Source organism: Podarcis filfolensis (assembly GCF_964270895.1).
Source record: "Podarcis filfolensis genome assembly, chromosome: Z".
NCBI classification, from domain to species: domain Eukaryota; kingdom Metazoa; phylum Chordata; class Lepidosauria; order Squamata; family Lacertidae; genus Podarcis; species Podarcis filfolensis.
The window spans coordinates 4,330,790-4,347,656 of NC_139617.1; the positions used below are offsets into that span (position 1 = coordinate 4,330,790).

At 45.8% G+C, this 16,867-nt stretch overlaps 2 protein-coding genes across 3 annotated transcripts in view; one reads left to right on the forward strand and one right to left on the reverse strand.

The window, feature by feature from the left end:
* CD40LG (CD40 ligand) overlaps positions 1 to 9,254 on the forward strand; it is a 33,605-nt gene extending 24,351 nt beyond the window's left edge. The window contains exons 2-5 of the mRNA XM_083595669.1: positions 333 to 482; positions 3,876 to 3,909; positions 5,509 to 5,565; positions 6,414 to 9,254. Of these exons, the coding sequence (XP_083451795.1) occupies positions 333 to 482; positions 3,876 to 3,909; positions 5,509 to 5,565; positions 6,414 to 6,787 (615 nt within the window). The 3' untranslated portion in view covers positions 6,788 to 9,254. The remainder of the gene's footprint in view (positions 1 to 332; positions 483 to 3,875; positions 3,910 to 5,508; positions 5,566 to 6,413) is intronic.
* Positions 9,255 to 9,907: 653 nt separating this feature from the next.
* ARHGEF6 (Rac/Cdc42 guanine nucleotide exchange factor 6) overlaps positions 9,908 to 16,867 on the reverse strand; it is a 75,796-nt gene continuing 68,836 nt past the window's right edge. For both annotated transcript variants that reach the window (XM_083595596.1, XM_083595597.1), the window contains one exon: positions 9,908 to 16,072. In XM_083595596.1, coding sequence (XP_083451722.1) covers positions 15,932 to 16,072 — 141 coding nt within the window. In that variant the 3' untranslated portion in view covers positions 9,908 to 15,931. The remainder of the gene's footprint in view (positions 16,073 to 16,867) is intronic.

Below are 16,867 nucleotides of genomic sequence, written 5' to 3' on the forward strand. Positions count from 1 at the left end.
TGATGCTGGCTCCCCCAAGCAAGCCTTGCAAGCTGGAGCCTCTGATTATCTTCATATATGGAATTGTTTTGATTATTATATTTAGGGAACTGTTTTTAAGCTTGTTTTATTACTGCAGCTATTTTAATTGTTTTATTATTTTGTTTTTTATTATTGTAACCTGCCTTGGGATCTTGTGATAAAGGGTGGGTAAGAAATACCAATTAAAATAAAATAAAATGTGTAGGATTGCACACTATGAAATGGGTTTTCGATCAACTCATCTAACTAATGAGTCCTTAGTTCTGCTGTCTTGTGGCAAGCTGACTTCTCGTGATCATTCCATCTTCCAGGTCGGAGATGAGATCAGCCTGCGGGAAGATTTTGTGTTCCTCAGAAGACTACAGAAGTGTCGGAATCCACAAGACGGTGATGCAACCCTCCTGGACTGCGCAAAGATATTGAGCAGCTTGCAGGACCTACTACAGGATCAAAAGAGCAAGGTAGAAGAGACATGGGGGAGGGTGATTATTGGAACTGGTAGAGCAGAAGGCAGGAATGCCAACAGGAAGTGGAACCAGAGCCAGTCTCTTCCTGTCTGAGTTCTGCAAGGAGAATGTTGCGTACCCTCCAACACATTGAAGGCAAAAACTGGTGCGCCATCTTCCCATTTTTTCTCATGAAAGGATAGTGGCCATTTTGGGCACCATGATCTTATGTGATTTCATGCAGAAATTTCTCATTGAAGAAAGCCACTAAAATTGTGTGTTTTGGGGTGCTATGTTAAGGTTACCAAACGTCCCCATTTCCTGGGGACAGTCCCCAGATTTACAAATCAGTCCCCTGACAAAACCCATCTGTTTAGTAGGAAGTTGAAAAATGTCCCCAGATTCATTGGAAAAAAATCTGGTAACCTTATGCTATGTGAGATCACAGCCCTGAAAAAGCGTTTTTTGGGAGGAAATTGCAGTTTGAAATGGCCACCGTCCTCTTGAAATATAAAATGGGATGCCCTGGTTTTTCCAGGACACTTGCATGGTAGGAACACTGAGACTGTGGAGGAAGAAACTGGTGAGCAGGGCTGGTTTTTATGCAAGAAGACAGGCAGGAGGGGGGAAGAATGAGGTTGGTGGGGCAGTGCCTTGTTCACCCTAGTGATTCAGCCTCCACAGGGTTAAAGCCTGTCCAGGATTGGTCTAGTTGATTTTGATAGGCAACAATCTCTGCAAAATGAGACTGACCCTCCCTCCTTATTTGTGAAAGCTAGTGACTTCTCATTTTTTAAAAAAGATAAGAGAACCCCTGGACGGTTAAGTCCAGTCAAAGGTGACTATGGGGTGTGGTACTCATCTCCAGTTTCAGGCCAAGGGAGCTGGCGTTTGTCTGCAGACAGCTTTCCAGGTCATGTGGCCAGCATGACTAAACCGCTTCTGGCACAATGGGACACCATGACAGAAGCCAGAGTGCACGGAAACACCATTTACCTTCCTGTCGCTGCAGTACCTATTTATCTATTTGCACTGACATGCTTTCGAACTGCTAGGTTGGCAGGCGCTGGGACAGAGCAACGGGAGCTCACCCCGTCCCAGGGATTCAAACCGCCGACCTTCTGATTGGCAAGCCCAAGAGGCTCAGTCCTTTAGACCACAGTGCCACCTGTATCCCTTTAACCCCCCCCCCTTTTTAGTTGCAATCCATGAAGGCATGTGCTGTAATAAATGTGTCAGGTGTTGCAAGCCTGTTTCTTTCCCCTGCAAGAGACTAACCTGGCTACCCATTCAGCAATTTTAGCATCTTTGGGTTGCTCTTCTTCACCAGGGCTAGGGAACCTTTTTCAGCCCAAGGGCCACATTCCCTTTTGGATAGCCTTTTGAGGGCCACATGCCAGTGATGGACAAGCCTAAGGGCAAAAGTAAGCTGAGCAATGAATGCAGATTTTGCTTTTGAGGCAGTAGTGCTATATACACTCACATAGAGATATTCTCTGTCCAGGCAAGCAAGAGGCATTATCAGAGTTCAAGGACACAGACCAGCTAGGCAAAAACACTCAGATTGTGAAGCAGGACCAGTGGAATATGTGGCCTAGGGAGGATTCTGAGGGCCAGGCAGAAAAGCCTGGAGGGCCACATGTGGCTCCTGAGGCCAAGGTTCCCCATTCTTGCTCTCTGCTATACGCTATACGACCAAAAGGTTGAGCAAGGCTGAATGTGGCGATGCAAAGCTTTGGGTCTGGTAGGCTCAGTCCTTTAGCCTTATCCACACCCATTGCCTGCTCTCCAGCCCTGCCCTTCCCCTTCATAGGGGTCCTCACTGACTGCATATATGCCATACATTTAAAGAACAATACCCGAGCAAATGATAATCAGCTAATGGTTCCTGAGCAGTCTGATGCACAGAAATGCGGGGTCTGTTCCTATGCACATCTGCCTGGGATCAGGCCCCTGCTAAATTCAGTGGGATTTCCTTACACACATACATAGATGGACAGAAACATTTTCCCACCATGGAGGTGATGGAGTGATGGGAAAAGCACAATCAATGGCAAGCATCACATGTTCATTGATGCCAGGAAAGGCCAAAGCTCATCTTGGAGGGCATCTGCCTTGCCTGCAGAAGGCCCCACTTCAAATCCCCAACATCTCCAGGTAGGGCTGCCCTGGAAAACTGCTGCCAGTCAATGTAGATAACACTGAGCAAGATGGATAGGCAGTTTGACTAAGTAAAAGGTGTTTCCTATGTCCTGAGTTGCTTCAGATGTCTTTTTGCACAAGCTTTCACTGACCCTGTTGTACCCTGTTATTTATGATCCTGTTTTATTGAGGTGGGGTGGAGGGTGCACGGCTTAGATTTCAAAATATTAAGCTGTTGAGACATGTTTTTAAATTAATAATGCAGAAAAGCGCCATTTGCAGAATGCACACCAGTCAGGCAGCTGCAAATGCGCAGGATCTCTGTCAGAGAGAGAAAGTTGACAATTCTAAAATTAGCTCCTTATATGTTTTAATGAGCAAGGAAACCTGCAGTGTCTCAGCTTCTTCTTAGAATATGCCCATTGCGTTTTCGCACCCTCATTTTTACTTCAGCTTGTTGAGTCATTCCTGTACTTGTTCCCAGCATTTTAACCATGCAAAGTCAAGAAAAGCAAAATCTTTTGTCTTTCTTTTTGAAAATCTGCTTTGTAAGCAGTAGCTCTGCCACACACAAGGGTTTATTTTCTGCAGCCAGTGAGAAATAGGCAAAGCAGAATCTTCTGGGCAGCTGAGGGCAATGGAGGTGGCCAAATTGAATGTCACCTGAAGGAGGGGTTAACAAAGACAAGGAAGGAAAAAGAAACTTTCCTAGTTCCAGGAGAGAACAACAAAGGCCATGTAAGAATTTAAGGAGGGGGGTTCATGTGATAAGAGCTTTGGGATGCTGCATAGAAATGAAGGACCCGAGATGAGATGATGGACAACCACAGAGGAGAAGTTGGAAGCTGTGGCAAAGTGAAAGATGATGCCCAATGTGTGAATCAAACTTTTCAGCAAGAGGGCAGAGAGGAAGCGGTTGTATTTCAGAAGGGAGGAGATACATGAAAGTATCTAGAACAGCCTTCACTCAAATGTTTCCAAATGTTTTCAACTACAGCTTCCATCAGCCAGGACAGCCATGGCTGGTTGCTGAAGGCTGGTCTAGATACACAATAGCTCATTTTTGCATATCTGCTGATGAAAAAACAATTACCTATTTGGAATGTATTCAGTGTGAGAGAGCGAGGAATGTAACAATGGGCTTGCCACAGAGATGCAATGCTGGCTGGCTGCTCCTGGGTTTTGACAACTGGAGAAGCATGTATTGTATCGCACAGATGCTGCCATTCTTTTAATATTATCTCCTGCCTCTTCAAATTGCTCTAGATTCAACAAGAAAGCCTCCTAGCCAAGAGAACAGGTATGTAAGGAACCCTTGAAATGAAAACTCAAATAGAGAGTAATCAGGCCACAGAGCAAAAACAAAAGGGGGGCTGGCGGAATCTGAGGCACCAGGGCTGGGGTGGAGATGACACTTTTAAAACTCCAGCACCAAAAAAGCGGTGATGTAATTTGGGGGCAAATCATACTCCCCCCCCCCAAAGCAGCAAGTTGAAGAAGGAGGGTTGGGTATAAGTTGCTCAGGTTTGGGTGGGCTATGTACTTAGTCACATCTGCAGACCCTACATTTAAACCACACAGCGTCCCCCAAAGAATCCTGGGAGATGTATTTTGTTAAGACTCAGGGTTGTAGCTTTGTCAGGAGTATGTGGCAGTACCCAAGATTCTTCAGGCAGAGCTGTAGCTACAGGAAAACAAAATCTAGTTTTGCCCTTGCTTTGGGGGAAGCTATGACTGCTACTATGGTATAAATGCACTTTAAAGGCAGGGTATGTGAATGTGATCTGTTCTGCACATTCTGGGTGGAGACTGAGTCATCGTACCTAAGCTGGTCTTCTGAAAACTTGGCCACTTTTTCTTGTTTGTGCAAACCTTGCTGGACTGTAGCTCAGTGGTAGAGCTGCTACGTCACACGCAGAAACTCCCATGTTCAATCCCCAGCAGCTCCAGGTGGGGTGGGGAACTTCCCCCTCCAAAAAAACTCTAGAGAGCCAACTGCTATCCAGTGTTGACAGTACTAAGCTAGAGGAACTAATTGTCTGGGTCAGGAAAAGAGAGCTTCCTATGCTTACCAAAATGGGCTACTTCTCTGACACCAATGTTGCACACACTCCACTGCTCTGCAGGAGACTGGTGGTGTTCATAGAATCACAGAGTTGGAAGGGACCCTGAGGATCATCTTGTGCAACCCCCTGCAATGCAGGAAAATGCAGCTGCCCCCCTTGGGGATCGAACCTGCAACCTTGGCGTTATCAGCACCATGCCCTAACCAACTGAGTGTTGTAGCATTTGTTTATTGAGCTAATGTGAGGGACTCAATTTAATATTGGAAACATCAGAAACTGACAGAAAGCAGACTGATCGGTTTGTCGACCCCTAGGTTGTACCTTCAGTCCCATAATTCAAGGAGGGGGTCATAGCTCAGCATTAGAGCTTTGCATGCAGAATGTTCAAGGGCATCTCCAAGTAGGGCTGGAGGGGAACCAGTCTGAAATCTTGGGAGAGCAACTGCCTGTCAGATAATGCTCAGCTGGATAGACCAATGGCCTGACTCAGTATAGGGCAGGGCTCAGCAACCTTTTTCAGCCATGGGCCAGTCCACCATCCCTCAGACCATGTGGTGGGCCGGACTATATTTTTTTGGGGGGGGGATGAACAAAATCCTATGCCCCACAAGTAACCCAGAGATGAATTTAAAATAAAAGCACACATTCTACTCATGTAAAAACATGCTGATTCCCAGACCATCCGCGTGCTGGATTGAGAAGGCAATTGGGCCGCATCCGGCCCCCGGGCCTTAGGTTGCCTACCCCTGGTATAGGGCATCTTCCTGCATGCATGATGGCCCTGAAATGAGATGAACATGGGCAAAGTCATATGGAGGCTGTTTCTCTTCCAGGTGACAAAAGGCAAGCTGCGAGCATCCACCTGGCTGGCTGGAAGGGCAGCAAGAGAGGTGAGGAGTAAGAGTTTGTGATAGTCTATCACTCATACCCACGTGGAGGAGAGTGTGTGGTTTTTGAGGGACGGAAAGAGCAAAGTGAGCAACACTTTCCTCTCCTTTTCTTTCTGTTCATGTGAGAAATTGAATATGCATTCAGTATTGAATACAGAGGAAAATACTTCACGAGGAATTTGGGTCAGCTTCTACCCACTGAACTCTTGAAATTAGCCCCATTTAGTAATTCAGCGAGAATTCGTGGGCATCCAATGAAGCTGGATGTTGGGAGATACAGAACAGAAAATAGAAAAGTCCTCCTTCACACACTGCACAGTTAAACTACGGAACTTACTCCTGCAGGAGGCAGTGACCAATTCTTGGAGGAGAGGGTTATCAACGGCTACTAGCCAGAATGGCTCTGCTCTGCCTCTGTGGTCAGAGGCAGTGATGCTTCTGAATCCCAGTTCCTGGAAACCACAGAATGGGAGAGTGCTCTTGTGCTTGGGGTCATTGGGTTTCCCATTTCCCAGAGGCGTTTGGGTGGCCGTGGTGGGGGAAAGATTCTGGACTAGATGGGCCATGGGCTTAATCCAAGCAGGCTCTTCCTATGTCCTTATGACAAGATTTGCCCATCCCTAGAGACAACATATCTCTGTCTGGGAATAGTGGACATTATTGTGATACTGAGTGGGATGTCTTCACTTTAGCAGCCCATATGCTAAAACTGAAACAATACAGAGAAGATTAGCATGAGGCTGAGAGAGAAGTGAGCTATAGAGCTGATATTGTAAGCACGAACTTGCCCAGCAGTGCTGATAGAAATGCTCCTCGAATAAATATAGCCTATCTTTTCTTCCCCACAGTTTTGCAGTGGAAAAGGCCACCCTATTCTCCAATGGATAATGACACATTTTCATACCAAGATGGGAAAATCAAAGTTGGCAAAAGAGGACGGTACTATATTTATTCCCAGGTTGCCTTTTGCACCAAGCCAGAGACGCATGCATCATTCAGCCTCTACGTATATCTGAACCTTCCATCAGAGGCAGATCAGCTGCTGTTGAAAGGAGTGGGGACTCACGGCACATCAGACGATCTGTGCAGCCTGCAGTCAATTCATGTAGGGAGAGTTGTTGAGCTCCAGGAAGGTCATGTCATCTTTGTCAATGTGACGGACTTATCTAGAGTGAATTATGACCATGGATATACATACTTCGGCATGTCTGAACTATCCTAGGAGAGGCTGAGAAGATGGAGCTTTGTTGAACAAAGCTGGTCCCCCAAATCCTATTTATAATAACCCACTTCATATTTTGTTTTATTTTTCCTTCCACCCTGTATATTTTATTTTATTTATTAATGAAAGTTGGAGCATGGCTCCTCAGAACCAAAATGTAATACTGGAAAGCCAGGCTTCAACAGATGCAGCACAGGTGTCAGAAGCTGCACTGGGCTTGTTGATACGCTCCATCCTAAGCACTTGTGTGCTGGCACAACAAGTCTTGGGATTGCTTTTCACATTGCTTCCACTTCCAGAGCTACTAGCCAAATAGTTAGAAAAATCGAAATGCAACTCATACTTTTCAGACATGACACACATATCATGGGGGAAAGCCCACAGCTGAGTGGTGCATGCTTTGCATGCAAAAGGTCCTAAATTCCGTTCCTGGCATCTCAGAATGGGGCGAGGGGAAACCTCTACTTGAAAGCCTGGAGAGCCACGGCAAGTCAGAACAGGCAATACTGATCAAGCTGTAGCTTTTGAGCTCTTATTTTAGAAGCTACCACTGCAAAGGCAGCAATTTTCCAACTCACCTTTAGTGTCACAGTCTTGACGTACATATGATGCAGAGTTGTGTAACATTATTTTCCAAGACAGGAAAGAGCATGTTATGTGCAAGAGATCTGACTGAATAAGAGAGAACTTCACAAGCAGAAGGAGCTGCAGATGACAATGTTCATGCAGCCCTTCCTGAACTTTATGGATGCCCCCGAGTCCAGCTATTTCACGATATGCATCTCACTATCCCAAGTCGCAACTGGCATGCAGAAAGCGCAGTATATGCTGGCTTGTGGGTCTTGTGCGGAGAGCTCAGGCAGATCTTCCACAGCAATCCCACATCCCAAATGTATGAGTGTACTTAATGATCAGTCTTTTTATAATGACCTTCCCATAATTTTTGTGAACATTGTTTGAAACCTTGCTTAATTTAGTGCAGTTCCTCCTTTGCAAGTTAAGTTGGAAAGAGAAAACAGTCTCTAAAAGAACTAATAGTGTTTTGAAAAAGGTTCACTTCCCACAAGATATTCAGATGCTTCTTTTGCCCCCATTGTCACCTCTGGTCAAAGAGGTTTGGCAAGTTTTCAAAAGCATAAAACCCTACAAAACCTATTTAGCCTAGGTCATATGTGCAATGAGTTTACGGACCATGAGTGCCAATCCCTCTTTCAAATTGCCTTCAATTCTTGAGGTGATAAAGTTTAAAACTGACGCATCTTTGCTGTGCCTTATTGGTTTTTGATTGAAGTGGATATTTTAAGAGGTTTACAGGTTAGGTCCAGGAACTGCTGCTGCTGGGAATCCAGACTCTCTGGCAAGGCAGGAGTGGCAATGGAGACACATTCCTGTGCTCCTCTTCCCTTTAGCACCTTCCCCTATTGTTAAACAGTTTTACTTGCATCCCCGGAGCAGGGGTGTGTGTGTGTGTTTGTTAGACCAGCTCCTGAATCACTCTCCTGCTTTGGGGGTGGGGGAGGCCAGCACAGCTTCCCTGCTGGACTAGGTCCTTCATTAGGCTTCTGATACCAGTTGTTTCAGGGTGTCTGCAGAAGGAGCAGGAGGTCCAGTATTGCAGGAGTGGAGACCCACAGGCCATGAGGTCAGATGTGGCCCTCCAGGCCTCTCTGCCGGCCCTTGGGGGGCTTCACACAGGCCATACCTCCTCCCCAGGCCCCACTGCTCACTGACGCTGCTTCACTCTCCCCTTGAATTTTCATTTGCCTGGCTGGGGTGTCTTGCCTTGAACTGTAAAAACACCTCCTCCTTGGCTGGATGGAGAGATGTACATGCAGAAGAACGTTGCTGGGCTGTATCCAAAGCACAGAGAGTTACCCACTGCTGGGATGTGGCACCTAGAGGGTTGCCCAATAGGGAATGTAGTCTCCAGGCTAAAATCAGGTTCCCCACCCTTTCCGTATTGGATCTCCTCTGATTTTGGAACTTTTTATCTCTCAGCACACCCACAAGACATATGTAAAGTGGTTTAATGAGCAGTCGCTTCTTCCCAGGGAACTCTGGGAGCTGTCATTCTCTGAGGGTGACACACAAGGTCTCCTAAAAATTCTCAGCACCCTCAAAAAACTAGTCCCTAGGATTCTTTGGGGGAAATCCCAAGAGTTAACGTGATATGAAAATGCTTTAAATATACAGTGCAGACAAATCCTCTGTCTTTACAAAGAGAGACCTGATGATGCATCCTATAGCTTCCGAGACACCATATGATCCCACTCTAAACAAGTCAGACTTTATTTTGCTATCTTATGTAATCTGCCTTAAAGGCAGTGATGATAAAGAGATGCGTAATTCAGTAATTTTGTGTTGGAGGTGACCTATGGAAAATGATCTTCTGTGCTACTCTCTCCTGAGATCTTGTCGTGCTTCTTAAAAGAACTTGAAGTTTGTCTAAATAAAACATGTTGTTCTACTGCTGTGTCTTATTTGTGTGCAGTGCAGTCCAAGGCACAGCTGCTAAGGAAGAACCAGGGAGTTCATTGGGACTTAAAGGTAAAGATAAAGGTACCCCTGACCGTTAGGTCCAGTCGCAGACGACCCTGGGGTTGCAGCACTCATCTCACTCTATAGGCCGAGGGAGCCAGCATTTGTCCGCAGACAACTTCCGGGTCATGTGGCCAGCATGACTAAGCCACTTCTGGTGAACCAGAGCAGCGCACGGAAATGCTATTTACCTTCCCGCCAGAGCAGTACCTATTTATCTACTTGCACTTTGACGTGGTTTTGAACTGCTAGGTTGGCAGGAGAAGGAACCGAACAATGGGAACTCACCCCGTCGTGGGGATTTGAACCGCCAACCTTTTGATCGGCAAGCCCTAGGCTCAGTGGTTTAGACCACAGCGCCACCTGCATCCCTTCTTTTGTAAACAGGTATAGAATTGCAGCCTCTATCCACTTGCTTTTTTAAAAAATAGTTCTTGTTTCCTTTTCAGCTCAGGATCAATGTGGACGTTTTGCAATGAGTACTAGGGTTTTTTATTTAAACAATTTTAAAAAAGCAAACAAATTAAAAAGAGATTGGAAGATAAGTCGTAAGGAAAAGCACACACACACACACACACAAAATTATTTTTCTTTAAAACCCTTTTTTATTTTTGTTGAAAACCACAATTTAAAAAATTGCTCAAAATAAAAGCAGGTTAGAAAAAGTTGAACACACACCAGTCATCGTGACAGAAAATAAGAACATGTATGACAGGAAGGAAACACGAGAGGCAAAGGGTTAATGTGTGGGATGCAACAGGAACCTATTTACAAAGAGCTGTAAACAAAGAATATATATCTATATTTTTGAGAACACTGAAGTCAGATTCACACATGGCTTCTGCTCCTTTATGATAGCTGCATATTCTTCTTTGTTTTTACAGCACAATCCGGTGGGTGTTTTATTCATAGTAAGTCCCTTTCAGTTCAATGGGACCTCTGCTTGAGAAAGGGTGTTTAGGATTGCAGGCTTAATTTTCCTTAAACACACACACACACACACACACACACACTTATTCAAATCTGGTGCATACAGTGCAAGCAAATGCTGAATTTGAATAGCAATACCAGAGTTTCCCAAACTTTTGACACCTGGGGTGGTGGTTGGGTGGGTCACAGTGCTTTTTTAACTGGATCTATGGGAGAGGCTGCAGCCTAACTTTAGCACGCAGGGGTTCCCAGATTCATCCCCTGGCACTCTCCAAGTTTCCTTTCTTAAGCAGAGCCTAGGTAAGCAGGGCTGGCAAAGTCTCAACTAGGGCCTTGGAAAACCACTATCAGCTGGTACCTTTCCATACCTGCCCCTGCTCTAGATGTTCTGGACAAGCTTGTTGGGGCTGATGACCATTGTTGTCCAAGATATCTGGAGGGTTCTACCATTGGGGAAGGCTGGCATGGCCCGTATCAGGACCTGCTAAGCAGACTTCAGTTATATAATGCAGCTTTCCTACATTCAAATCTGTAGGCACTCTCTATAACTCAGAAAAAAATAAAGAAACCACATATTAGTCCTCAAAACAGGAGGGCAGGCAATCTCCTTGAGACTAAGGGTGTTGCCTGCTTTTGCATTGCCACAAACAAAGGCGAAAGAAGACACATGCCTGCATAATCTAAAGTATATGCATAGATGCAAATCTAGAAAGAATTACCCTAAGAGAAATACAACACATACTGCCCCAATGGATGAGATGATGAGCAGGGGAGGGGAATATTGTGCCTACTCAGTCTGCTGTCTTGGACCAGGCAGCCTTGCAAGCAGAGGATGCCTGCAGGCAGAGAAGCGTGCCCTGTACAAGTAGGACACACAGTCACCTAGTGCGCACCTCAACCTAACAGATATCCAAATTCCAACGTTTCATGATGGAAAACAAGCAAGTTTGAAGGCTTCCCCTAGCTGGTCTCCCTTCTTATGGCCAGAGCCAGCCCAAAGGTGAGGGTGAAGCACCCGCCTCAGGCAGTGGAAATGAAAACAGGCAGGGCCCCTCCCGCCCTATTGCTTCTGCCACCAGTGGAACACCCTCCCCCTTGCCGAATTTTGGCGAGAGGAGAAGTGTTGTGGAGTATTGCGTTACTGCTTGCCTTGCTGCCCCTGGGACAGAGAAGGTGCACGGAAACGCCTTGGAGAATAATGAAGATATTATTTATACTCCACCCATCTGGCTGGGTTGCTCCAGCCACTCTTGCTGAATTCGGCAAGAGGGGAGCATTCTGGCAGCACTTGAAGTGGGTAGTGGGCCATGGGGGTGGGGACAGAAGGGGGCAAATTCATGGTTTGCCTCAGGTAGTGAAATGGGATGGGGGACACCACTCCCTGTGGTTCTTTACCTTTAAGCTGGACTTGTGCCGGACACCTGTGCTGGCAGGGGCTCATGGGAGCTGTGCTCCACCTGGAGGGTCCCATTGCTGATGTGTGCCCTGGCACAAAGTCTGGGATTTTCTAAGCAAGAATTTATCCAGCTCCTTAACAATTCTGCCCCCAGCTGGTAGGGAAGGAACCTGCTACGTTTTCAAGTTAACGAAAGCTGAAAACACACAAAAATGTTTTTGGAGCATCAAGGACTCTGTGTCAGTTCCGTCATTGCACTTTGTGCCTCTCCCTCACCAGGGTTGCATTCTGGAGCTGGGGGAGATGGTGCAGCCATGTTGGGAGCAGAAGATGGCCAGGCACAAGGCTCATTGACCAGTATCTGTAACGTCAATAAGACACTCCAGCCCCTAGATCAGTTTTGTGCTTTTAAAAATGTTTCTTTTTATAAGGTGACAAATGAGCAAACAAACACATGCACAGTCATGCAATGTTCAAAAGAAAGAAGAAGAAATGGGCGGGAGAAGTTAGATGGACCAGTATGGACCTAGTTGGACCAATTTTCTGACTCAGCACAAGGCAGAGTCCTATATTCCAAATCTTTGCACAGCCAGTCTTGAGTCCTTTAACGGCATGAAACTCTGTGTCCTCCTTTCCCTTCTGCTGCACCAAGATGGTGCCAGCTGCTTCAACAAAAGTGCTTTCCCTTACAAAGTTTAGGGTCACCTAGTGGTAAGGATTTCCCCTCCCTGCTAAAAGCTGACTGTGGGTGGATTAGGAAGGCCAGAGTTCAGCCATTGTGGTGACTCAGTTAACAACCATTAAAATTCCAAGTTTGGTTTCATAGTGCTATTGGTAAAATGGAATTATGTCAGCAATTATAAAATAAAGCCAGGGGAAAGGAAGCAGGAATACTCTTTGAGGAACCCGGAAATAAATGAAATGTGCAGGTTATATTATAGGCAGACCTGGCTGGCTTGCATATTGTTATGGTTAAATATTTCCTTTAACAGCACATACAAAAAGGAGATTCATTCTTCATTTGATTTAGTCTGTGTTCCCTAAGTATCTATAATCTCTTCTTATCCTAGATGGAGCTGGATGAAAATTCATCCAGCTTCCATTAAACATTCCTCACACGGTTGTGAATATCTGAACTATCTCCCTTCCCACTTATGATCACAGAATATATTATCCTGTTTTTAATTTTATTTTTTTAAGTCTCAACACACCGCTTCAGCATCAGTGCTCACACTGAAGGTGAACAGCAAATACTCTGTCAAAGGAGAAAAGGAAACATACCACGAGGGCTATCAGCTGATCAACAAAATCGACTGAATCAGACAGGTTTTGCTTTGATTCCACCTACATAAATTAGCTTGCAACAAAATGCACTCTTCTGAGGAAAAGTATTATTTGCTTTTAGCTGTCAGAAGTACCTTTCGTCCAGTAAGTGTCTTCTCAGAAGAGGCACCCCCTTCCGACAGCAGAGGGAAGGGACTGCAGATTCAAAAGTAGAGCATTGCTTTGCATGTAGAAAGTCTCAGATTCAATTCCTGGAACCTCCAAGTGCAACCCTAAAGAGCCGCTCATTCAGTGCTGATAATCCTGAGCTAGAGGGACCAATGGCGACACTCGGTCCTCAGTGGCTTCCCCATTTATCACATCCCTTTATACAAGTCAATGAGGACTATAATATTTTATTTTTTAAAGGATCCAGTTAAATCCAGTTTCACAAGGAGCAGGAGGACAGGGGCATTTTTTCTCAGTCTGAGACCAAGGAGTGGCCTTGCTAGAGAGTCCAGATTAGGAATGGGGAACTTCAGGTCCGGGGGTCCTGTGTGCCCCCTCCTCAACTGGCCATCAGGACTCTCCCTAGGCTATGTCCCTTGCTGGCCCTGCTTCACTTCTTCCCTGACTGCTTTTGCCTGGCTAGATTGTGTCTCTGAACTGTGAGCGGTACATGTCTTCTCTGTGTGTATAAACAGTTGTGTCTGTCTCCTTGCCTACATTTGCCTTTGGCCAATACAAAACACGGACATGCGGCCTCTAAGTCTCCAGAGCCCTGGAGTAGCCAGTATAGGGCGATATATGAATGGTCTGACCTGTTAGAAGAGAAGTTCTGCATATCCAAAGAGAGAGAGAGAGACTGAGGCCACACCATACATTTGAAGAAATATCATGCCACTTTAAACAGTCAAGGCTTCCCCCAAATAACCCTGGGAAATCTAATGTATTGATAGTGCTTAGAGTTGCCAGCCTCCAAGTTCCCTGAGTCTCCTGGGAAGAAGGCTTGATTGCAACTCTAGGAGAGGAATAGCTCTCAGCATCCTTAGTAAACGGAAGCTTCCAGGGTGCTTTGGGGAAAGTGGTACCAGAGAGCTTTCCATGTGTTGTATGAACGCCTCTTCTAAGCCAGCAGAGGCATTTTCTGGTGCTGCTGAGTCGTGAAGCTCATGCAGTCTCCCTCTCTCTCAAACACGGGAGGAAAAGCCACTTGCCAGATGCCCCTTGCCGCTTGATTGTTTTCAATGCAAATGTTTTTTACAAAAACTATTTTTAAAATAATAATAATAATTAAAAAGTTGTGAGCTATATCCAAATAAGTTTTACTCAGAGTTGAGGTTTATCCACACTACAGGTGGCAGGTTCGATCCCCAAAGGGGACAGCTGCATATTCCTGCTTGCAAGGGGTTGGACTAGAGGATCCCTCAGGGTCCCTTCCAACACTACAAGTCCACGATTCAATGAATCCTGGGAACTATAGCTTGTTAAGGGTGCTGGGAATATTAGCTCTCTCTGTGTGTGAAACTCCAGTTCCCAGGATTCTCTGGGGGAATGTATGGTGCTTTAAATGCATAATGTGAATCTGATCCAATTTAAATCCATCGGCTTAAGTTAGGGTGGTAATCAGTGCTAGTCCTGCACAGAGTAAACTCACTGAAATTAAACGAACCTAGGTTCATTAATATCAATAGCTCTATTCAGAGTATAACTTGGTGAATACAATCCAAGGCCACCCTCATCATTTTTAAAGGTTGTATCTAATGCTAGTACTACATAGAGTAGACCCACTGAAGTTAATGGACAGTTCTAACTTAGGTCTGCTAATTTCAGTGTGTCGACTCTGGGTATTACTCATGCTGGGTACAGCCCCTCGGATTGATTGGGGCCACTGTTTTAACTCGACTGAGATGTTTTGAAGTTGATTCATCTAGCCAATATGTTGAAGCCCTAGTTAAAACCCAAAGGGCACACACATTCACACACATGCATGTGAAGCTCACACACTCCACAGTGGTGAGCAAAGCTTGCTGCTGTGCTCTTAAGCCCTCGCTGCTCAAAAGAAGCACTACTGAGGGATCTCTGCAATACTCCCAGGGAGCTCAGGACAGCAACTCCGGATCAGAGGCACCCAGGCAAATGTAGTCCAACGTACTGTGGTGCCCGTTGCATATTCATATCCATAGAAAGGCCATTTCAGAAACCACTGTGTTGTTGTGTTCTGTGCCTCAAGGGTGCAGGTAACAAACAGTTGTTATTTAATGTGAAGGGAAACCTAACTCGGTTTTCCTGATTATCTAAAGAAGTGCAAATCACCTTTAAATTTCTTTCCTGATTGCGATTCAAGGAACCATTTCCCCCTTTTTTCTCTGCCCACCAAACCAATAAATTAAGTAACAGGCATTTAAAAAGAAAAAGAAAAAAAGTGGGGGAAAGCGTTTCCTCTACAGCTTCCACTCAGCGGATCTTCACTCCGAATGGCATTTGGTCAGTTGCAAAGTCCACGTTCCCAGAAAAAGGTGCAATGAGGTACCTAGAGTTACAAAGGTGGGTCATAGAGACTCAGGGGCCAAAGCATGGCCTGGGGTGATTCTTGTTTTTTAAAAGAAAGAATTGCTCACTTTGAATTGCTTCTTTGAATTGGGTGGGGGAATAAAGAAATCAGCAGAGCCTTTTCCTTTCTTGTTTGTAACAGAACAAAACTAGAGCTGTCTGCCAGTTGCACGGACTCCTTTGGAGAGTGGTGGACTCTCCCTCCTTGGAGGTTTTTAGGCAGAAGTTGAGTGGCCTTCTGTCAGGGATTCTCTAGCTGTGATTCCTGCATTGCAGAGAGCTGGACTGGATGACCCTCGGAAGAGGTTCCTTGCAATGCTAAAAGTCTATGATGCTGTGAAAAACCCCCCGAAACAAAAGCAGAACACAAACTCCAGTATGACGAGAAGGGGCACCAAACCCCTCAGTTCCAGGGAATACCTGACGTTGTGAGCTAACCGCCCCATGTGAGCAGGGTTAAGAAATCAGGCGAGGACTGAGGACCTCCGCCCGGCGTCTTCCCTGACACACTCATCTGTTTGCTTCAGTAGCCTCCGAACCAACTTCTCTAGATCTTTCCTGCACTTCAGCTCTTCCTCCAAACACTGCTTCATCTTCTTATTCTCCTGTAGGCAGAGGAAGCAGGGTGTTAATATTCCACATAAGAAGCTTCTCACTTTCTCTCCACTCCCCAAAACCAACCCATCTGCAATGATGTCTTAGTCAGCGACAGAGAAATCTTGACTGCCAAGCCTAAGTAGGCTCACCAGGCAGGTCACCACAGGGGTGGTTAGCCAAGTCAGGCACATCTGAGCCAAAAAAGGGGTGTTTTCAGCAACGTCAATCAGCTGGTTGGCAGAACCTGCAAAACCCATGGCCTGCAAAGAACTGTACACAGTACTTTGTGAGCACAATAGCCAGCTGACTGTCAGGACTTCAAAGCTCCACATGGGCCAAAACAGGTCCTCTGATGTCATTCTATTGTCAGATAAGAACATGAGAACATAAGAAGAGCCCTATTGGGTGAAGCCAATGGTCCGCCTAGTCCAGCATCCTGTTCTCACAGTGGATGACCAGATGCCTGTGGGAAGCCGGCAGGCTGGATTCAAGCCCAAGAGCCACTCTCTCCTCCTGTGGTTCCCAGCAGCTGGTATTCAGAAGCATCACTGCCTCTGACCGTGGAGGAAGAGCATAATCATCATGGCTGGTAGCCACTGAAAGCCTGTTCCTCCACTGATTTGTCTAATTCTCTTTCAAACTGATCAAAGTTACCAGCCATCCCTGCCTCCTGTGGGAGAGAGTTCCACAGTCTATCGACTGGTGAAAAGTCAGCCTTCATGCCAAATATGGCCTAAGGGAGGGTGGAGGAGACCCTGGTCCACTGGACAGATCCAGGATGATATTCAACTAAGTTTTTACTC